Raw genomic sequence first — 20833 nt, 5'->3', positions numbered from 1 at the left:
CTAAATACATTCAACTTTGTTAATATTTGGCATCACATTTTATCTCGCTTCTTCCTCGCCCACTTTCACAATAACAGCTAAGGAGCCCCAGTCATGTAGAGAAAGGCTTTCATCGCAGTCAAGTCCTTGTATGAGCTCTCAGACCTGCATCAGTTTCAGTTTCATTGGCTCAGGTATGTCAAGTGCATTCCACCAGCAGACTGGAGGCATTGATCAGGCCGGGATGCCTGCTTATATGCATGGTTGCTATCGAGGAGTATTTAATGAAAGTAGCACAGGTCTCGTGGGTGTGGGCCTTCGCGGCAGCACTTGCTAGAATATGCATGATCTTCCGGAGTGCAGCCTCGCTGGGGGGGAAAGAAAAGAAAAATACACCGATCAGATCGATAGGTAGACGTAGTCCACGCAATTGCAAAAGACTGAAGTCGTACACGAGTTCTGAAAAAAGATAAAAGCTTGGTCATTTCTGAGGCAAAACATTGAGAGTTTCCGAGTGGGGGGGGTCCAATACCTGCCACAGTGGACGCTGAAGGCCAGACACCAGGCAGCCTCCATCTCTGGCGTTGAAGGCTCCTGGAGGATGAGGCGGGACAAGCAGAGGGAGGCTCCAGCCAGCTGGAGTGGCGAGAACACGACACACTGGCCCTCCAAGAGAGACAGCTCCAGCAGATAACGAGCCATCCACAACACCTAGTGGCACAAATGTCAGGGTGTGATGACACTTTGAAGTCAGTGACATCTTTTGGGGGAACAAAAAGATGGATATCCACCATGGCACTGCAGCGAGCGACAGTAGCAAGGAGACTGAGGAAGTGCAGAGGAGCGCAGTGTGACAGGTTGAACTTGAGTCCACAGAGGACTTTGCGCTCCATTCTTAGCAGCTGCTGCTTGGTGTAGGTGTGGTCCATCAAGTAGCAGAGCACAGACACCTAGGAAAAGAGAAACAAACTTGCACAACATTTCTACATGAAATAATTCTGCTAAGCTAATCAAGTTCTCCCACTCGTGCTTCAATTTGGGTTGTTTTTTTTTTTTTTTTTTGCATTAAGGAAATGAGCCCTTCGGGTTTTGTACCTCAGGTAGAAGGCACTCCTCCTTCTTGGCTGCCAGGAAGAGACAAACCATGCCAAGGAGCTGCAGGTTGGTCGTGGTCACCTTGATCAGTCGCAGAGAACGGTTGAGAAGGTGTATGGCCAGATAGAGGGTCTCTTCTTGAAAGTTCATCATTTCCTGGGTCGAAACGATTTGAAAAGCATGAACACCTCTCACACTCGAAAGGAGTCAAGTGAAATTGAAATGACTTATGATTCCATGTACGAACGGCAAATATTGAGGCCCGTCTCATTCTGCGTCCGATTTGAATACAAACTTCGTAAACCTTTTTAAATTAAACTTGGGCTGTCAAAGTTGATGTGTTAATGTGGATCATAATGATCAATCTGATTAAAAAAATTAAATAAAATGTTAAGGCAATCAGCACATCTGCAGTGCAGAAGGAAGGTACATGTCTACGGGGTCCATCGGTTTCTTGCATCCCATTCATGAGACACACTGTGATGCATGCTGGGTGTGGTTTAAACTGCATAGCTGGGTAGAGCTCATTTGCATAAAGTAGAATCCGGCCAAATTTATACAAACTAAGAGTGGGGGCGGAGCTCCAACTGAACTGGCAATAAACTGGCAGTAGTGAAACCAAAACAAGGACATGTTGCTCCAGTCCTCAGGCAATGTCAATAAATTAGTTCAATGCTGCATGGCGAAGGAGTAACAGGGCCACATTAATGTGGATAAATGTTTGTTTTTAAAAACAAGTTTGTCAACATAAACGCGTCAAGTGAATATATTCCATTCTTCCTCGAGTCGGTTTGCTCAAGCTTAATAGAGATTAAAATTATTCCATAGCACTCATGTGATTAATCTAATTAAAAATGTATTGTTTCACAGCACTAAATGAACATGAACACCTTTTAAAAGAAAACGCAGGTGACCAGGTTCCCACTAAAGCACATTTGGAACAGAACCTGGGAGTGACTTATAATTTTATTTTTTTTTTATATGTTTGAACGGGAAAAAAGAAAAAAAAAGTAATCACCCACATGAACTTGAATGATCCAGTCTACCAGGATGGCTCGAGTGACATCAGTGAAGTGCAGGGGGAGGTCAGTGTTGGGGAAACAGTACTGCGCTTGATTTCTCTACAGGGAAGAAACCAAAAGCAGGAGGATAAGTCTCAATAATTAAAAAGCAACGGCATATTCAGTGTTTTGCGGCAAATCTTCGGGAGACACTGGCGTGGTTTAACGGCTCCTACAATGATAATGTCTCACCATCATTTCCAGGAACAAGTCCCAGGCATATGTCCGGTCCCATATGAGGCCTAATTTCTCCAGCGCTATCTCCATTTCATGTCGCAGCAGGCTGGGAACCAGCGCCTGCAGGCTGTGAAGACCTTGTAGCCCGTGTGGGTAAAAAACAACCAGCTCCTCTACACTCCCATTGGCTGTGAAAGAGACAAAATGAAACAAGTAGGTCCTTCACTCCCTGGTCTGGAAACAAGGGCATTCACCTCATGGTGGCGTTTTCTTTGCCTTTTTGAAGACAAAATTTTTTTAAATAAAAATATAATAGACAAACTACTGGGCATTTTGCACATTGCAAGTACCTTCCTTGTGATCTCTGGCACAACCCCAAGGGAGGCCTCGGCCCCAGCTTTGGAAACGCTCCCCTAGAAGAACAGAGTTAAATTACAAAAAACAAATAAATAAATAAATCATGCAAAAGTGCAGTTTGGAGAAAAAAAATTAAATGACACTACCAACTGTGCGTGTCCCACTGTCCTCATGAAAGGTCATCGCGATGACGTCGCTGCTCTGTGCAGACGACCTCCTTTCCTGCAAGACAACACCTCGCTCATCCATGGAAACACCAAGAGGAGTCTTCAACGTAGAAAGGGAACAATACAAGGCCCTAGAAGATCATCTGTAATGATGGTTTTCAAAACATGGGGAAGACTTTCCCCAGGGGGCATCAGAAAGTATTTAAAAAAAAAAAGGTATTGTTAAATCAATAAAAGGTCATCTAAAGCATAAGACGTGCATTGATGTAAAAAGACACTTTCAGAAAAGAAATTTCAAATTCAAAGCCATTTGCACAGAAAAACCTCAATTTAACCAAGTTCATTCGTCTGAAATCAGAAATATCTTGTTTTTCAGGCTGATGTGTAATTTGTACGATAGTGATAATCTTGATTTGAGCATTTGTGGCTTAATTCCAAGACACCAAGCTTGAAAATAGTTGTACAGTATTGCTTTAAATATTTTCACTGCTAATCTTGCGATCTCAATATTGTAAATTATGTCATTTCAAGAAATCTTACCAAAACAATTCTCACTTGTTCCATTGGCAGATCTTTTCACTTATTTCAAGAGGGGCATATTTTGCCCTGTCAGAACAAGCATACCTTTAATTGCACGTGGTTCATAACAGCCAATTACAAATTTACAATATTACCAGGAAATAGTAAAAATAGGTTATTGCAGGAGCATCAACACAAATCTTCCTTTTAGTCTATAAATCTCTGAACGGTCTCGAGCCGAAATAAATCTCCAATTTACACTTGGAATATGAAACATTCAGGCCGCTGAGGTTATCAGGAACTGGTTTCTTAAAGGTTTCCAGTGAGAAGAAACAAGGTGAAGCAACATTTAGTTCCTATATGCCTCACCTGTGGAACAAACTTCCTGAACACCTCAGGACACACACTTGGCTCTTTCCAACCAGGATTTAAAATATTTACTCAGATTTTCCAATAAACAATTTAATTATTTTATTACCATCATCTTTACTTTACTCACTTTGCTTTAACGTAGGCTATTTGATAGTCACCCTGCATTTTCTACATTTAACTACCTTGTGTCTGAATGGTGCCATTTAAATACCTTTGTTTTTTTTATGTGGCTTATCTCTCATCCACTTAAACGAAACACTTCAATCATACCTTCTTTCTTCTTCTTTTTTTTTTTAAAGTAATCATCTTCCAGAGAGGAAAAGGGACCTTATGTGGAAGAGAGCAGTTGATTGAATGTAGAGGCGAGGACTGGCTGATCTCACCTTCATGTCTAAGTCCAGCAGAGGCTTGAGGTCGTAGAAACCCGTCCTGGCCATGCTTCACAGCCGGAGCTCGAGTTCCCAGGCCGGGGCCGCTGCAGCTACTTATCCACGGGCTGTGTGGAGGTGTTTTGGGCAGAGAGAGACGCGAGAGCCCGGGGCCTCGAGCTGCTCCGCTATTTAACACTGCGGCTGATTGGGGAGCAGATCAGGTGGGCGTGCAGGTAGACTGACTGCAACTTCCGGTTCACGCTCTCGTCAAAAGTTTATTCAACGAGGGGGTGAAAAGTCTGATTCAACCTGAGAGAAAATCTTGTTTTTTTTGTATATCTTAATATTTTTCTTTTTTAATTCACAGAATTGCACTAAATATACGAATATAAGAAATTACTATTAAATACCTCTTATATGAACTATAATAATGATGGGCAGTGTTTCAAAGAACCCCATGGTTTCAAAGAACCCCAAAACTTTATTAAGATCATGGTAATATAAATAATAAGCATTGTTTCATGAAAAGCCTGAGCAAATTATACTATTTTAAAGTCTGATTTAAAAAACAAAAAAGAAAAGAAAAAGAGTGTGCCAGCAGTCCTCAGATGTTTAGGAAGTTTGTTCCACAGTTGGAGAGCGTAGGAACTAAAAGCTACTTCACCTTGTTTCTTTTCGCTGTAAACACTTAGTAAACCTCTTCCAGGGACCCACAGGAGTCTGGATGGTTCATATTCTACAAATGAATCGAAGATGTATCTCAGCCCGAAACCTTTCAAAGCTTTATAGACCAGAATACATATTTTGAAGTGGCTCTTTTGACAGTCAGGCAGCCAGTGCAGAGATTTAAGCTTAGCCGAGATGTGTTCCAGTGTCCTGTCTGTCAGAAATCCTTTAATTCTTTAAATATTTTTCATGGCAATTGACCTGACAACTGACCTGTTTCGGGTGTGAGGTGCCTTCACAGTGAGCTGGGATTGGTCTGAATATGGGTGGGCTATCCCATAAGCAGGACCTAATTACACTTCCAAAAATAATGCAGCCGCCTCAGAAATAAAGCAAAGCAGTTGTACTGCATGCACGTAAAACAATTTTCATGACATGATTCCTCCTTGACCTCCTCAAGGCCATCAAGAGACCACAGAAGTGACATTATATTGTCGTGGTCTGACACAGAAATACTTATCCAAGTACCATTAATCAAGTGCAGTTTGTATGTGTAAAATGTCTTTGATTACTCATAATATAGCTTTATTAAGTCAAACAACCCCATTTTTAAAGACAACCCTTCTGAATTAGCAGTTGGGCAGTAAATGAGAGCCTGGGTTTAATTCTTTGTGAAGTTTTTTTGTTTCTTTTCCTGGCGCCTGCCTCCCGCAACACAGAGATGTTTGTAATAACACTTTCCAGCGGTGTGTTCAATCCTGACATTTAGGACCCTCCTCAACATTCACCAGTGATCACAGGGGAACCTAGATAGATAGATAAACACTTTAATGATCTCCAAGAGAAATTCACACACCTGACAGGTTACCTACCGCACATAGCCTTTGACTTTCCTCTAATATTCTAATTTAAAAAAAATGTCATTAAGTGAAGTCTCTGACATTTTCTGCAACATCAATTAGGGCGTGGTTAGTGTAGTTGTGAGCATGCAACGACGACGCAAAGAAGAGAGACACAGACGGGATTCATTCAGTAAAAATGTTTACTGGCACATTATAGTTGCAAATGTTATAAGCTACCATACTGTAGCAGGTGTCACCCGTTACACTGTAAAGTCTTGCAAAAGGGGGGCTGGAAATGTCGACCAGGACAATGTCCTCCCCTTTAAGATTGCTTCTTCTTTTCTTTTTCTTTTTCATTGCCTCCTTAGCCTCGACTATCAGCAACAAGCAAAACAAACTAAGGAAATAAAATCTGTGTTACACCAGCATCAGGTGTGACATTCCTGACCGTTGATCACATTCAAATATACAGAGAAACAAGGGAACCATATTAAAGCTGCAAATCAAACACTACAAAGCTGCAGGCCTCCCCTTCTACTAATGCTGCATTCACCATCAAGCTTTATTTAATTTTTTTTTTTTTAGGTATTTACACAATAATGAAGAGGCACTTGTTGTGCCTGTGTATGCCTACAGGAGAGGTCAGGGGTATTAACTTGCATGTTTAGCTGTGAAGCATTGCTTAAAGCGTGGCCAGCAGCGAGGTTCAGTGTATGGCTTCACAACCAATATCAAAAAAGTCCAGCAGCACCCCCTTATGGCCATGATAGCAATGAAGGCAAATCCCACAGTGGAGTCCATCAGTGCAACGGTTCTGATATCCGGCCCTGCCGCTTCCAAAGCAGGACACTAGGCTAGAGTATGATGGCTGAGCCTGAGCCAGTGAGAAGAGGTGCTGGAGTTGTGAACTGTAAATCAAAGCCATTGGATCAACTCCGGTGCCGTCTCGCATACTTGGGGGGGGGGGGGGGGGGGGGGGACGGACGATATATTTAAAAAACAAAACAAAAAAACAAAACACCTGTGTATCACCACTCACATAAACATCTCGCAGGCACTCGGCCACAAACCCTCACACAAACTGAGGAGGAAAAAAAAACAAACAAGAAAAATGTAAAAATTAAGATGTGACATGAGGGAAATCCCAGAGGAGGCAGTCAGGTTGACACTAAAATCAATATTAAGAAATGTCTTTTGTAATTAATTGAAGTTACTATTATCTATGAGGATATTTTATATGTTCTGAACATTATGACCAGGTTTCTATATTTTTTTATTTAATTTTAGGACCCGTTTCAATACTACTCTGATACAAGGTTGATTGTGCTCCGTTACGAGAACACAGGATTGAAATGAGTAAAACTACAGCTCACGGTTTAAAAAGCACCCCTCATGGGAAAAACCCCCTGAAATGAAGAACTTAAAATGCAATCGGTTTAAAAGATGTTTTAATATATATATTTTTTTCCATGTAAGGTATACCTAAACAAGACAATATATCCTCCAAATTTTGAGAAATAGATTGACAAAAAGGAAAAGAAAATGAACAAACAAAAACAATGACATACAAAATGGTTTTGATGTTCCTTTAGTGAAGTTCAAAGAGCAACCATCGTGTCTTCCAGCATCATGGAATAAAATGTGTGTGTGTGTGTGTGTGTGTGTCAATACGCTGTCCAGAGCTCCGCTTAATCAATAACTGAAAGAAAACAGGCTACTTATTCAAACTTCCCAACAGAGCTCCTGTTTTATTGGCTCCTTCTTTCTGCAGGCCGAGGTTTGGTCGTACAGCTCATGTTGCGTTCAGTTGGTACGTAAACCTGCAGACTGTTCCTCCCAAAATATGGCTACATTGATATAAGTGCTTCGACACAGCAGTTCAGAAAAATAACTACTCCAAAACATCAAACATGGAATCATGTCAAGTGTTCAACATTTAACAAATCAGTCAATTTCTTTTCTTTTCTTTTTTTTTGGGGGGGGGGGCCTCTCACAAACAGCGGATCTCTTTTATTCTTTAAATATGGGGACATTCAAAAGCTCACTTTTAAAACTGACACTGATATTAAAAAATACAAAATGAACAATACATCGGTGCCTATCATTTCAAGAATCACTGGAACACGGACCGCAAAACTGTTTGCGCTCATCTACACTCGTCTCTCCAGACAGGCGACGGGAAACCTGCGCTCAAGACGATTCTTTTCTCCCCTTTTCCTCAATCTCTTCTGTCGTTAACAGTGTGCGACTGGCCAAGAAGAAAACCAGCGACAAGTCGGGTCAGTCTGCTCTGCCGGAATCGCTTCACGTATTACAGCTTTTGATGCAAATTTAAAAAGAAACTGCCAAATCAAATCCCGGTTACGAATTGCAAATGAGTCAATTTGGCAGGCAAGCTGGTAAATAAATTACATGCTTGTTCCCTTTAAAACAACGAAAATGAAAGAGAAGTCCATTGAGTGTGTCGAGTAGTGTCCTCTCACGTTGATATTCCAGCAATGATTATGAGTTTTGGAAAAACGTGCACAAAAAAAAAAACAGACAGAAATGGATGGCTTCGAATCAAACACGGCTTGTTCATACACACTCTCGCACTCGATGCACAGAAAATTTCATCCACAATTCGCTCGCATACACACACGTGCAGCGCAAACACAGTGATGACAATCCTCCTCACCCCTTTCCCTCCCCCTCTTTTCTTCCTTACTTCCCGCCAACTGTAGGAAAATCCCCACTCTTGATTTGTAACAGCAAGTTCCAGAAAGAGCACTTGTTAAAAAATAAAATAAAATAAAAATTAACAAATCACAAAATAAATGCAGAAATATGGCTTTACATTTAAAACCGCAAGAACTGATAAAATCAAATTTGCCCCCCCCACCCCCATCTTTCCCCCCCATTTTTCCTAATTTTAATTAAACTTGTGTTTATTCTATCAAGTGTGTGTATGTATAAAGATATATGCAGTCTATGCATGGTTGGGTGTGTGTGTGTGTGTGTGTGTGTGTGTGTGTGTGTGTGTGTGTGTGTGTGTGTGTGTGTGTGTGTGTGTGTGTGTGAGAAGCATGGTTACAGCTGGTAAAAAGGTGGTACTTGCTGGCATAACCTGGTTTTCAAAGTGTCAAGGCTTTGATGTGGTGCCCAGTGTAGTGCAGCGGAGGTCCTGCAGGGGGCGCCGGGTGGCAACCCGGAGAGGACGTTCCAAGACAAAGCTGCCTATCTTTACCCACACAAACCTGCTGAGGTCAGTCGTTCGTGGTCTGCGTTTCCTACTCTGATCCGTGTCACGTTTAATTTTCGTTGCCAGTATGTGTGTGTGTGTGTGTGTGTGTGTGTGTGTGTGTGTGTGTGTGTGTGTGTGTGTGTGTGTGTGTGTGTGTGTGTGTGTGTGTGTGTGTGTGTGTGTGTGTGTGTGTGTGTGTGTGTGTGTGTGTGTGTGTGTGTGTGTGTTAAAGACAGAATGAAAATGTGTCTTGTGCCACTTTTTTTTGTTTGTTTGTTTGTTTGTTTTGTGTCGTTCGGATTCCCCCAGCAGTGCGAGTGCGTATGTGTGATTGTGATCATGTGTCAGCCTGCCTGCTCGCTCAAGAGTCCGAGGGATCATTCCCGTATGCTTGCAGAGTAGGAAAACTGAGGGAAGTGTGTACGCTGGTCCGAATCCTCGGCGTCTAAACTGTCATCTGGAGTGCGCACAGATGGAGAGAGAGAGAGAGAGAGAGAGAGAGAGGGAGCAAGAGAGAGAGAATCATGGAAAAAAAATTAAACAAAAACTGTTAAAAACCCATGTATAAAGCTTGTAATGTCTTACAAACAAATCTACTCACATTTGTCTGGTGGCGTTATTGTAATACTTTGTGCTGTGAACTCGTCGTCAAAGTAGCGCGTGTCCGTCTCTGATGTCACCTGGGGCTTGAAGGGCGGAACGAGCTGAGGAGAGCAAGGAAGTCAATTTGGTGCTCGGTTAAACCTTTTTGTTTTCCCACGTGGCGCCGTCCCCCCCCAACCTCACCTTTTTGTCAGTGACATCCTGCCAGTTGATGGAGGTGAAGAACTTGTGGCTCATCACGTCTTTGGCGTCGTCCGGTCCGCCTCCCAGCCTGCGGACACGACAAAACGCACCCCCCCCCCCCCGGTTAGTCACCCGCGCAAACGCCCACGCCGATCGCTGTAATAAGAAATTAAACCGCCAACACTGGCCGTGTTGTTCTCCCCTCACAGCTTCTGGACAAATTGACTCTTCATTTCCGCCCCATGGACACGCGTCAGTTCGCCTGCAGCCGCGGCGCCGGGTGCTAATAATAGCCGCTCTTTGACTAGTGCCATAAACGCAGAGGCTTGAACAAAACAACAATCAATACTGTCCTTGTTTGTGGCCATTACCCTCAACCAAAACTAATCAAGAGAGAACATGAGCTGAAATAATGTGGTTTCTTCATTTTATTGCTCAACTGAACTGAACGCAGTGGGAAATTTAGAACTTTAATCCAAGAAGAGGGTGTTTGTCAATGTCCTGTTCCATCGTTTAGGGATTAATATATTTATGGCACAACAAAACAATCATTACGTGCCAAAAAGCTGCTCCGCGCTTTCACATCAAATTAAGACATTGTTCACAAGTGTTTGTTGTCGTTTCAAACTGCTTGAGGAACCGAATCAGAATTTAAAAAATTCTTAATATTTAGGAGCTTTTTTTTTCTTCTTTCCATTCTTCCCCAACATCTGAACAGCAGCAACATGTTTCTTTCACAATCTTTCATTATCTCTTTAATGATGGAAAGAAAATGTTCAGTTCTGGCTTCATACAAATAATCACCACAAAAACATTAAACTCTGCTGCTCACTTTTATCTTTCATTGTTCTTTGTCTGGACACCGATTAATTTCTGCTTGTGGAACGAATGAATGAATCAAATTTCACGTATCAGGAAGGGAAAAGTCACAAAGTCCTTCACAATAATCGAACGAGAAGATGTACAAAACTCGGTGAAAGCGAGACTGAGAAGGTGCGTCTTCAGTCAGTTTTTAAAGATATCTACCGAGTTCACGCTCCTCAACTCGTTGTGGGAAACAAACAAAGACTTTTGTTGTCACGTTGGAACAGCATTTATTGAACATGTTTAAAAAAAAAAAGAAAAAAAAAAGACTCCTGTCAAATATATAAAAACATCTTGCAATGCAGTAGTAAAAAATAAACTGTTGTACTGCAGTCATTCTTTTGAAAACAAGAAATAAATAAAATACAATAAGAGATAGATATACTTCAATAAATAAGTCCAACATAAATATTTTTGATAAACTGGTCGAAAATAAAATTGTGGTGGTGTCAGGGGGATGAACGGGAGTCGAAGATGGCGTGTTCAGCAGGGAACTCCAAACTTTATTTTCCGTTCGAACACACTTCTCAGAAACATTTTTCTTTTCTCCCTTTTTTCCTCTCATCTCCCCAACACGCAGTGAAACAACAAAACTCCTTCCGCTTGGAAACCCCGCCTCTCTAACAAAATAAAGTTCCCCACCACCCCACAGTCACTGGGTGAATTATGACCTGAACTGATCACCATGGTGGAGAACTTGATTTTGTAGAGTGGCGGGGTTTCCGGTCGGTAGTATTTTGGTGTAGCGCTGCACTCATGTTGGAGAGAAAGAGAGAAAACCCTAACCCGACCCTAAAAAGTTACTGAGAAGTGTGGATTCATGGAAAATAAAGTTTGGAGTTCCTTGCTGAACATGCTGAACTCCCGTTCATCGGCTCTACAACATAATCGTTTTTCCTTGATTATATGAATTTTGAAATTATCTGGAGCCAAAATCGTAATCACGATTAAACTTCCATGAATTGAGCGGCCCTAATTGAGATGGATTGAGTTTTAAATACAAACTGATGTTTTTGTACGGCAGGTTTAAAAGCAACAGGTGTGACATGTGGAGGAGCTTAAAAAAAAAAGAAAAGAAAAAAAAAAGCACTTGTGTTTTTTTTTCCACTATGTAACTGCATGAAGACTTCCAACCAGACGATCTTTTATGCAGTTCACACATACCTGGAGAACTGGTCATCTCGACAGATCAGACATATTGTCTGGTTTAAAAGAAGACTTAACTGATTGTCATCAGCTTAGAAATGGTACGGCGCATCAAGGTATGATTTTCTTTCAGTTGTGTCACCTAAATAATTCCCCAAGTGTTTGTATTAAAACTAAACCTTGCAAATAGTGAATTATTTGTAAAGAGCCGTTTCTGTTGAATGTAGCTGATGGAAGCCCGCGTGCCAACAATGCATGAGCCGCACACCACCAACCTCTGTTTGGGATCCTTTTTGAGCAGGCCTGCCAGCAGGGCCTTGGCCTCGGGGGCCAGGTTCTTGGGGAAGCGGATCTCCTCCATGAGGATGAGCTCGAACAGACGCTCGTGGTCCTGGTTGTAGAAGGGCAACCGGCCGCACATCATCTCGTACATCACCACGCCCAGTCCCCACCAGTCCACCGCTCGCCCGTAGTCGTTGTCCTCCAGCACCTACGGGCCACCGATCATGATGGACGCTTGATTTAGAATTCGAACACAGAAACAATCGCCCGCCCACTTTGTCGCCTTCAAGTCAGGAAATAATTAAAAGGTGTAATTCTGCGGGACCGGTTCAATCGAAAGAGTCAAGCCAAGTTTCTGTCATAAAACATAAAATCCAAGTTCTTGGTCGTATAAAAGAGCCTTTGCTGTTTCGGCCGTTTCCTTCAGAGCACTGACATTGAAATAAACCATTTCAATGGGTCGTATAGTGTTTTCTGTTTTTCAGCCACTCAAGATTGAACAATTCTCTTACAGTCGCTGTAAGCCCACTTTATACCTTGGAGGTGGTGTCGAGGCTGCAGAAGCCAGAGAAAACATAAACGCTGGAAGGCCGACAGGTGTTTTCAATATTTAGTCATTTGGTAGGAGGGAACTGACCAACTTTGCAAGCAAAACATAAAAAAATTAAAATTAAAAAAAGAGAATTAAAAACAGAGTAGCAGCCATCACTAATATATATATGACCATAAAAATCTGATAAATTGAAGTTGAGAGGCTTGCTCAAAATTTTGTGGATTTGAACCCTATTCTTATTTTAACCGTTTTCTTCTCATTCTTCTTCTTCTGTAACGTCGTGACCTCGACCCCCTTCCTCAGCCTGCACTAAGATAGAACTTGCCAACTCAACTCCTGACCGCTTTTCAAAAACAACAAAACCTCCCAGCACTCATCCGGTGCTTTGACGTCAGTGCTCATCTACGTCACATGAACCACGAAACGCATCGTCGTTGACAGGCGAGCATAGATTTACCTCAGGTGCCAAGTACTCCGGGGTTCCGCAGAAGGTTTTCATGGTGGCGCCGTCTGTGATGCCCTCTTTACACAGCCCAAAGTCCGTTATCTTTATGTGACCGTCCTTGTCTAACATGAGGTTCTCCAGCTGTGCAGACAAACATTCACATGAGAGCCAAATTCACTGTCTGCTCTGGGAGGGAAACCATCTGATGGCGGAGTCAAGTGCAAAGCGGAACAAGTTCAAGTTGACGAAAAGGGGTTAGAAGACGTGCCATCAATATCCTTGCTGCAGATATATAAAAAAAAAAAAAAAAAAAGCATGTTCTTCAGTAGACCTTACCTTTAAATCCCTGTAAACGACGTTGCGTGAGTGTAAATACTCCAGTGCTGACACTATTTCTGCACCATAGAACCGAGCCCTGTCTTCTGTGAATACTCGGTCCCGGGATAAGTGAAAGAAGAGCTGCAGAGAAACAAGCGACAATGAATGAAGGATTCGCAAAACGATTCTTCAGTTTCCCTGAGAAACATGTGTCGCCATAACTTGTTAGGGCATTGATTACAAAAAATATCCCAACGTGATGCCTGCACTTCTACAAGAATCCGACTCATAAACAAAATCGAACAATCAGCTCAAAGTTGAATTGCTTGTTTGCAAAAGTAACAGTAAGAATTGATATATCGTCATCCTCTTAAACTAACAGCTTATTTTTCTCAACAGTCTTTGTTAAAAAAAACAAACAGAAACAACTGCACCAAAAATAGATTATTGCACATTTAAAAATAGCATAGTGCTGTGCTTTGGGTAAACAACCCTCTTGTGACGCAGTGTGTTATGCTATGGGGGCAAAACAGGTAAAACATGATCTGTTATCCAAAGTGTGGAGGCTTCATGTAGCATCAACAAGAGGCAAAGAACATTGAACAGAAGCCCTCAGTTCACCAAACTGTTGATTTTAAATTCAGCCGCCACAGTGTCACCTTGTTCCACATCAAAGTTGAACGCACAGCCGACCGCAGAGAGGAAGACTTACTTCTCCTCCGTTGGCGTACTCCATCACAAAGCATAGCCGGTCATGCGTTTGAAATGCATATTTTAGTGTCTGGAAGAGGTGAGAAACAAAACGAATGCGTCATTATCGGCTGGCCCCCTGCTGCGGGGAAGAGGACCGTGATAAAACTGCTGCGAACTCACCGTTAGGAAGGGATGCCGCGTATTTTGGAGAACTCGGCTTTCTGTGACTGTGTGTGCCACCTCGTCCTAAACACACAAACACACACTCTTTGTGTTCGCGACGCAAGGAAGACGACGTATGAATAGTGTTTCTGATGGAGAAATGCTCACTTTAGCAATGATGACTTCTTTGCGGAGGATTTTCATGGCGTAGTACATCCCCGTGGCTTTTTCCTTCACGAGGATGACTTTACCGAATGTCCCTTTGCCCAGCAGCTTCAGGTAGTCGAAATCACTCATCGTCTGTGGGAAACATTTTGACATTGTGCGGAGGAAAAAAAAAAAAACTAAATAAAACTGTTTCTAGAAATTAGAAATATGTTGTAAATGTCTCAATCGTTTTCAAAACTGCTATCCCAGCACGTTAATCTCCCTCCCACGTGAGAAGACAAAATGCGTGGATATTTAACTCACACTAAAGAAATTACAATCGATTAAGAAAGTATTTGTATTCTTTTTTTTAATTTAGAGCAGGAGGGCCCAAATTCTTTTACCCCACTGGACATATAACCAAATGAATAACTTCGAAAACAGGTTTTTCTGTTTCAGTGCAAAGAAGTATGGCTATATTATTAAGAAAAAAGAAGAAAAAAAGAAGGAAAGCGGTCCTCCCCAAACCTGTACAAAATGAGATACTTTAAGAAAAATGGCAGCAATTTGAACATCGTATCATTTTAACAAAAACCTTCTGGTTCCTTTTAATGAAAAACCTTAACTGAACATTTTTACAATTTGCACTGTGAACCCAGAGGGTGGAATGATCTCTGGTGAGCTGGTGTTGCCCCACTGCGTTGCGTGTATGAAACACTTCTGTAAAAGGACATAAAGACCTCTGCAGGGCTGTGGGGCGCATGGTTAACGACGGCCACTGTTTGGAAATGAGTAATATCAGTGGAAAAAACTGGGACACGAGTACAACTTTTCAAATCAAGGTAGTCTGATGACCCGCAAACTTCGGCCTGGTGAAGTAAACATTAACCTCCACTTGCGCCGCATCGCTGCCTACTTTTTCCATTACATAACGCCGCCCCCCCCCCCTGGTTGAGGCACAGAGGAGGGCCATGACACATTTCAAAAAGTGTCACAAGACAGAAATATTGCCGACCCCCCCCCCACCTGCAACGTTATTTTGTCATTAAAAAAAAAAAAAGAGAGAGAAGAAAGAGCTCTGAGAAAGAGGCTTAAATAGTGAATGATTTGCTCAATGACGATGAGCTTAGCTGGACAAACGCCGGGCAGCCGGGCGCTGCTGCGAGTACTGACCACTTTATTGCGGGATTTGGAAATGGCGATCTCCATCTCCTCGGTGCCGCTGCTGTCGCTTGGCGAGCCAAATTTGATCTCCATGGGCTCCTCGTCCTGCTGCTGGCTCTTCAGGCTGTTTGCCACCGCCTGGATCGATCGCATCCATTCCTCCCTGATCACAGGAAGAACACACACACATGTTATCCTGATCAAATCTGGCCCCAGTCGTGTGTGAATCACTGGAGGAATAATGGCTTTACTGCAAGGACATAACGTGACGTGCAAAGATTCATTCTGCATAAAAAAAAAAAAGATGGTGGGTATATCGAGAAAAGGATATAAATATATTTGAACGGAGAAGCAGCAGCGTAAAAGCTGAGTTTAGAAGGTAGGGGATAATCTGTACTATTCAGCCGGCGGCGGCTGGGATTTGGTACTTGGCAGGGCCCGCGTAAACAAAACTCAATGATGATTGCTTGGGTTAGAGGTGAATAATCAGGTCTAATCTGGCACTAAATTCTATCTGGAGCCTGACGGTTGCGTCTACTGACAAACTAAACCAATTCACTGAACGGAGTAAACAAACACCCATTTATTCCCATTATGTTTAAACGTGTTCTCTGTGTCTTTAAGGCAGCCACACAAAAACGGACATAAAGTGACTTGATTTAATAAATATCTTTGAAGTATGTTGTTTGAATGTTGTACATTGTAGACTCAAACACATATTGAATGAAACTACAAGACGCTGAGCACACTAAATCTCGTTTGTCCTTCTGGCTTTCAATCTTAGCCACTGTTATTCACGATCACTTTCAAAGACCAATGCATCCGCCTGAAAGACCCAAGTTTTATTTGAGTCTTTATAGTTCTGATCTATCAATAATAAAAGCCAGCGATACGCCCGTCTGCTTCTTTGAACTCGTCAGTTGAAAGCGATAAAACAGTAACTTTCTCTTCACCAGGAATGAATTAAACAGGAAATAGATTTTACTTACATGTGCATTTTAAAGCTTTCGGTATATAAACGTGCTTTTACGTCATCGGTCCCATCTGCTGATAGAATTGCAGCGTTTCCACTTACTCAGGATTCACAATATGATTTATATTAGTAAGTATGGAGGCCACACATGTCATTAAGGTTGAAGTTAATGTGCAATCACAGCTGACAAAATTATGGCCAAGTTATACAATTAAGAGGACATATTATGAGTACAACTTCTGAAAAGTGGCCTTCTGAGGAGCAGCATAGCTGCTACGTCTGTACAAGAGATGTGTATCGATGCAAAGTTTGGACCGCTGTTTCCATGTGATTTCTTCAGAATATCATCTGTTTCATATAAGTTCTAATTGATGACATTTTTTAGGAAGTCAATAACTGACGTTATTGAACCATGCTGTTTATTATTTTTATCCATGTCCCGTCATTACAAAGAAGAGGGCTTCAAAAGAAGAGAGGGTTTTTATCAAATATTGTTTCCCTGACACTCTCCGGGTTCTCTCGCGCTCTGTCTGAGGAAGACGTTTGTTTGTTTTTGTTTGAGCGTCGACAGACGACCCTTGCTCAAACATCCTGGAGGATGGGAAGTCTTTGTTTTCACATGTAAATTGCCTTTTGAGACAGACTGGACTAAAACCCACAACAAGCATCCCTCTCATATGTCTTTATCGTCCTGCCGCCGAGACTCTACGCGGGAGCCCGTTACCTCTCCTCATTGCTGTCTACGTGGAAGGTCCGCTCGATCACCGAGGTCCACTGCAGACACCGAATGACAAACGTATTGGGTTTGGGACGCTCCGTCTTCATCAGCTGACATTCTGCAGAGCACAGACACAGTCGCTCACATTAGACAACTGGACAACAACGCTGGAAAAATCTGCGAGACCAAAGGAAGGGGGGGGGGGGGGGGGGGCACTGACCCGCGACGGAGAAGTTGTTGAGTGGCGGCAGGCTGTGGTCACTGGACACCTCCGGCTTCTCTTTGTAACCGATGAAGGAGCCATCGCTCTTCAAGATGAAGTAACGAGGACGCCATGTTTTGATGTATTCACCTTGGAAGCGGACAGGACGGGAGTTTGGAAAATTTCAGCTTTTGTTGTATCACTGTTGGTTTGGTTCCCCCCCTCCCCCCTCCCCCCTCCCAAAGAATTAAAAGACAACAGTCGAAAGTGTCTTAATACACTAAACAGACATCCATGAATTATTGAGCTGCTCACTTGACCGATGCTTTGAAAGCCCATATGGTCGTTATGTATCCATGAGACTATGACCTGTGACATGGGATTTTTCTAACTCGGTTGAAGTTGAGGAGTGATCACGGAGGGCCTCTTACCTCTCTTGTGGAGCCATCCCTCTCTCACAACACTGACTTCATTCATGCTGGGGCAGAAGACTGTCTGGGTAGGGAGGGGGCTGCGGACAAGCTCGTGGGAATCGTGCCAAATCTCCTCACTGGTCAAGTGCCCGACTGTGGTTTAGATTTTAAGGAAAGGAGGAGAGTGGGGGGGGGAAATCATATATAGTGCGATACCTGAAAGAAAAGAACAAAAAGATGACTTGTTATTACAAAGTAAACAATTACGGCAGACAAATGGACTTTGAAAACAGTGGTCATGGCAGCCCGGTGTATCTTAAACGTGTAATTACAACGCAGAAGGAGTAGAGGACGACACTACCAATCTGCACAGATCAACCGATTCAAATCAGATCGGGTTTGAGCTCGAATTGAGAAACAGTGACAAACACGAACACATCAGTTCTCTTGAAAACTGTGGCACCATTCTTGGAAGAGGCTGGTATGTGAACCATGTGAGTGATAGAAGCTTTTGAACTGATGAACTTTGAACTCAAAAGGTATTGAAACAAGTTGAATTCTCTACAAGAACATGATATGATAGTTCGGTGCAAATAACTGATTAGTGGTATTAAAACCCGAACCAACAATTTTCAGGAAAATAAATCCATGTAGTAATTAAATATTTACCTTAAATATAATTAAACATAACCGCCAGATTATCTTAGACTTCTTGTGTCTTGATTGTAAAGGCAGAGAGGCCAACATGATTTGCGAAAACGTTCACACAATCATCGACTAAAATAATAATACCGGATCAAATTTCCTATCCTTCACACTCTGTTAGCAGCCTAATCTTTAGGCATCATCATTTCCTTTCCACTCCAGTCGTGGGAGCACCTTGTTTACACTCCACCGAGTTGATTATAACTTTTGAATGTTGTTGAATTTACTGGCAAGCGCAACCATTTCCTCTTCTATAGTATGAACTTCTTTCATGGAGATAGTGACAGTGTTGTGTGTAATTAACAACTCGGACTCTTTCAGATGAACACACTGGACAGGAAAGCCCACAGGACGGTTATATTGTGGCGGTTATCTCGGACGGCGTCGTAAGGCGAGTGGAGGGAGATAATGAAACCAGGGTATGCTGGACTAACTTCTCAGTGCATGCAGAACATGTCAGTTTTGGAAGCTTACTCAATTTGTTGTGAACGTGTTAAGAGCACCTGACTCAAATTTGTAAAAGCCTTTAAGCAGGTGTGTGGTTACGTTCGCTTTAAAACTCTGTATAAACACTCAATAAATCCTGAGTCTGAGGTAGTGGAAGTGACACTTGGTTGTTAATGTACACCAAGAAAAGAATGTGAGACACGGGACCAAAAGGAAGTAAATGTACAGCCACTGGGACGGAGGTGAAGACAAACAGCTTTCTGCAAGCAAAGGATTGTCTCACTGCAGCCAAGAGCTTGAACAACTTCCCATGAACAACAACAGATACTGCACAAACCTACATATCAGTACCACAAACTGCCATCATTGCATGCAAATATTCCTGGCCTGCTTCTGGAGATTTCCATCACCACAATGATAATCTGACAATGGGAGGTGCAGGTAGATTTAATGACGTGATCAATACTAATGATTTAAAAAAAAAAAAAAACACATAAAAAAAAAAAGCTATTAGCAAAAAATAACCCAAAACCTCCTGCAGCCCTGGTTGAATGTTTGCAGAGAGGCCTTGGTGATCCAGGATCGACCCTGAGCCAGCAGCTTAGGTTAGATAAAGTCTTTAGCACAATTTCACGGGAAATGATGGGACCTGGCATCACAGTGCATACAGTCACCGAGTCAGCCTTACGATGAGTTGTTTATGAAAGATAGCAACGATGAAGCGATAAGGATTTCCTCGACTTCAGACTTTTTTATGATTACACTGTAGTACTCGCAGGCTGCACGGCAGTGACTGATCGGTGTAAACAAGGCTTCATCGTAGACTGCAAAACAACCTCACAACAACCATGCCAGCCAGGCGCTAACTGGGGGCGGGGGGGTTATTGGCAACACGAAGCAGATACTGGGGGAATAAACACAATAGGGACTCGATACGGACACAACACAGCGACCCGGTTACATTATAATATTCAACCGATGTGCAGAAAACCACGCAGTGTAGCGAGCGCGAGCTGCTCCATGTAAACATCACCGTAGCGTCAAGCACAACAACAGAGTAGCGGCGAGCTAACGAGCGTTACCCTCCAAGTCCACGGCGGGTCGTTTACCGTCGCCACACGCCAACACCGCGGCTACGACCGTATGTGGAGACACTAGAGCTGCTTACGAGCCAGAGAACGGTGGCCGTGGCCGCATTAAGAACGGCCAAGCAAAGCAAGGCGGCTAAAGCCTGGACACACTCCTCCGGCTACATGCTAAGTTAGCACGTCAGTTAGCCACCTGCGCTAGTTCTCGTCCACTTACCTGGCGAGCAGAAAGACCCCCAAAAGCTCCGCCGCACGGAGCTCGGCCCTCCTTATCACTCGAAGCTGGTGTGTACTGAACTCTGTCAATGATCACACAGCTTGGCTGCCTGCTGGCCGAGCGTGTTTTCTTCTGACAACAGCGGCGGCGGCGGCGCGTGCTCCTGCTCTGTAAACTGCTGCAGTGGTTCACTGGAGCGGACGCAGGCACACCACGGAGCAAAGTCCACCCGGGAGAGGGTGGTGGGAGGGAGGGCGGGAGAGGGGAGGGGGAGGGAGGGGGGGACTGCCGGACAGGTACGTCCAGTAGTACGACCACAAGTGAATTAAGGAATCCAGGAAATAGTAACGAAAAAAAGAGAGCCGCACTCTTTGCGGGTTTAATGTGGTTAGAAACCCTCCGTCCCCGAGCAGACAGACAGCTCAGCAGACACCGAGGGAAGTGACGTCGAGCAGCGGAGGAGAGCACAGGAGAGGAGAGGGTCCACTGCACGGTGCAGTCTGCACCTGGGTACATCCAGTCCTGTCCTGCAAGCCTCACCTCAACTTCACCCCACCAGAGCAAAACTACACCTTCCTAACATCAGCTTCACCCGGCAAGAGCTCAAGAGCTCAAGGTCCAACCAGTCCAACCCCCCCACCTCCCATCACTCAATCACATTCAGAAATAATGACAGGAAGT

The 20833-nt window shown here is 43.2% G+C and overlaps 2 protein-coding genes across 2 annotated transcripts; both read right to left on the bottom strand.

Moving 5' to 3' along the window:
- Window positions 1-178: 178 nt before the first annotated feature.
- ccnp (cyclin P) lies at window positions 179-4164 on the bottom strand (the record flags this gene model as incomplete). The annotated part of the gene is made up of 9 exons (XM_080510367.1): window positions 179-347; window positions 512-690; window positions 771-929; window positions 1075-1230; window positions 2097-2195; window positions 2328-2500; window positions 2663-2725; window positions 2834-2891; window positions 4111-4164. The coding sequence occupies 9 exons, from the start codon at window positions 4162-4164 to the stop codon at window positions 179-181; spliced, it is 1110 nt and encodes a 369-aa protein (XP_080366493.1).
- A 4785-nt stretch (window positions 4165-8949) lies between these two features.
- Window positions 8950-20314, bottom strand: akt2 (v-akt murine thymoma viral oncogene homolog 2). The gene is made up of 14 exons (XM_080514704.1): window positions 20153-20314; window positions 17714-17911; window positions 17301-17432; window positions 17087-17198; window positions 15399-15552; window positions 14247-14378; window positions 14097-14162; window positions 13936-14004; window positions 13242-13364; window positions 12918-13046; window positions 11901-12115; window positions 9616-9703; window positions 9431-9533; window positions 8950-9286 (listed from the first exon to the last, which is right to left on the bottom strand). Exons 2-14 carry the CDS (start codon window positions 17757-17759, stop codon window positions 9207-9209), a joined length of 1449 nt encoding a protein of 482 aa, XP_080370830.1. The 5' UTR covers window positions 17760-17911; window positions 20153-20314; the 3' UTR covers window positions 8950-9206.
- Window positions 20315-20833: the final 519 nt, after the last annotated feature.

Source organism: Blennius ocellaris (assembly GCF_963422515.1).
Source record: "Blennius ocellaris genome assembly, chromosome: 2".
NCBI lineage: Eukaryota > Metazoa > Chordata > Actinopteri > Blenniiformes > Blenniidae > Blennius > Blennius ocellaris.
This window is presented reverse-complemented; position numbering and strand designations above follow the sequence as displayed.

What these genes read in the sequence shown, in the direction of transcription:
- akt2 (XM_080514704.1), bottom strand. Translation starts at nt 17,759, where the DNA reads ATGAATGAAGTCAGTGTTGTGAGAGAGGGATGGCTCCACAAGAGAG. An exon ending in GGGATGGCTCCACAAGAGAG is followed by an intron (nt 17,433 to 17,713) that starts GTAAGAGGCCCT and finishes TCCGCTTCCAAG; the next exon opens with GTGAATACATCAAAACATGG. An exon ending in CAACAACTTCTCCGTCGCGG is followed by an intron (nt 17,199 to 17,300) that starts GTCAGTGCCCCC and finishes TGTGCTCTGCAG; the next exon opens with AATGTCAGCTGATGAAGACG.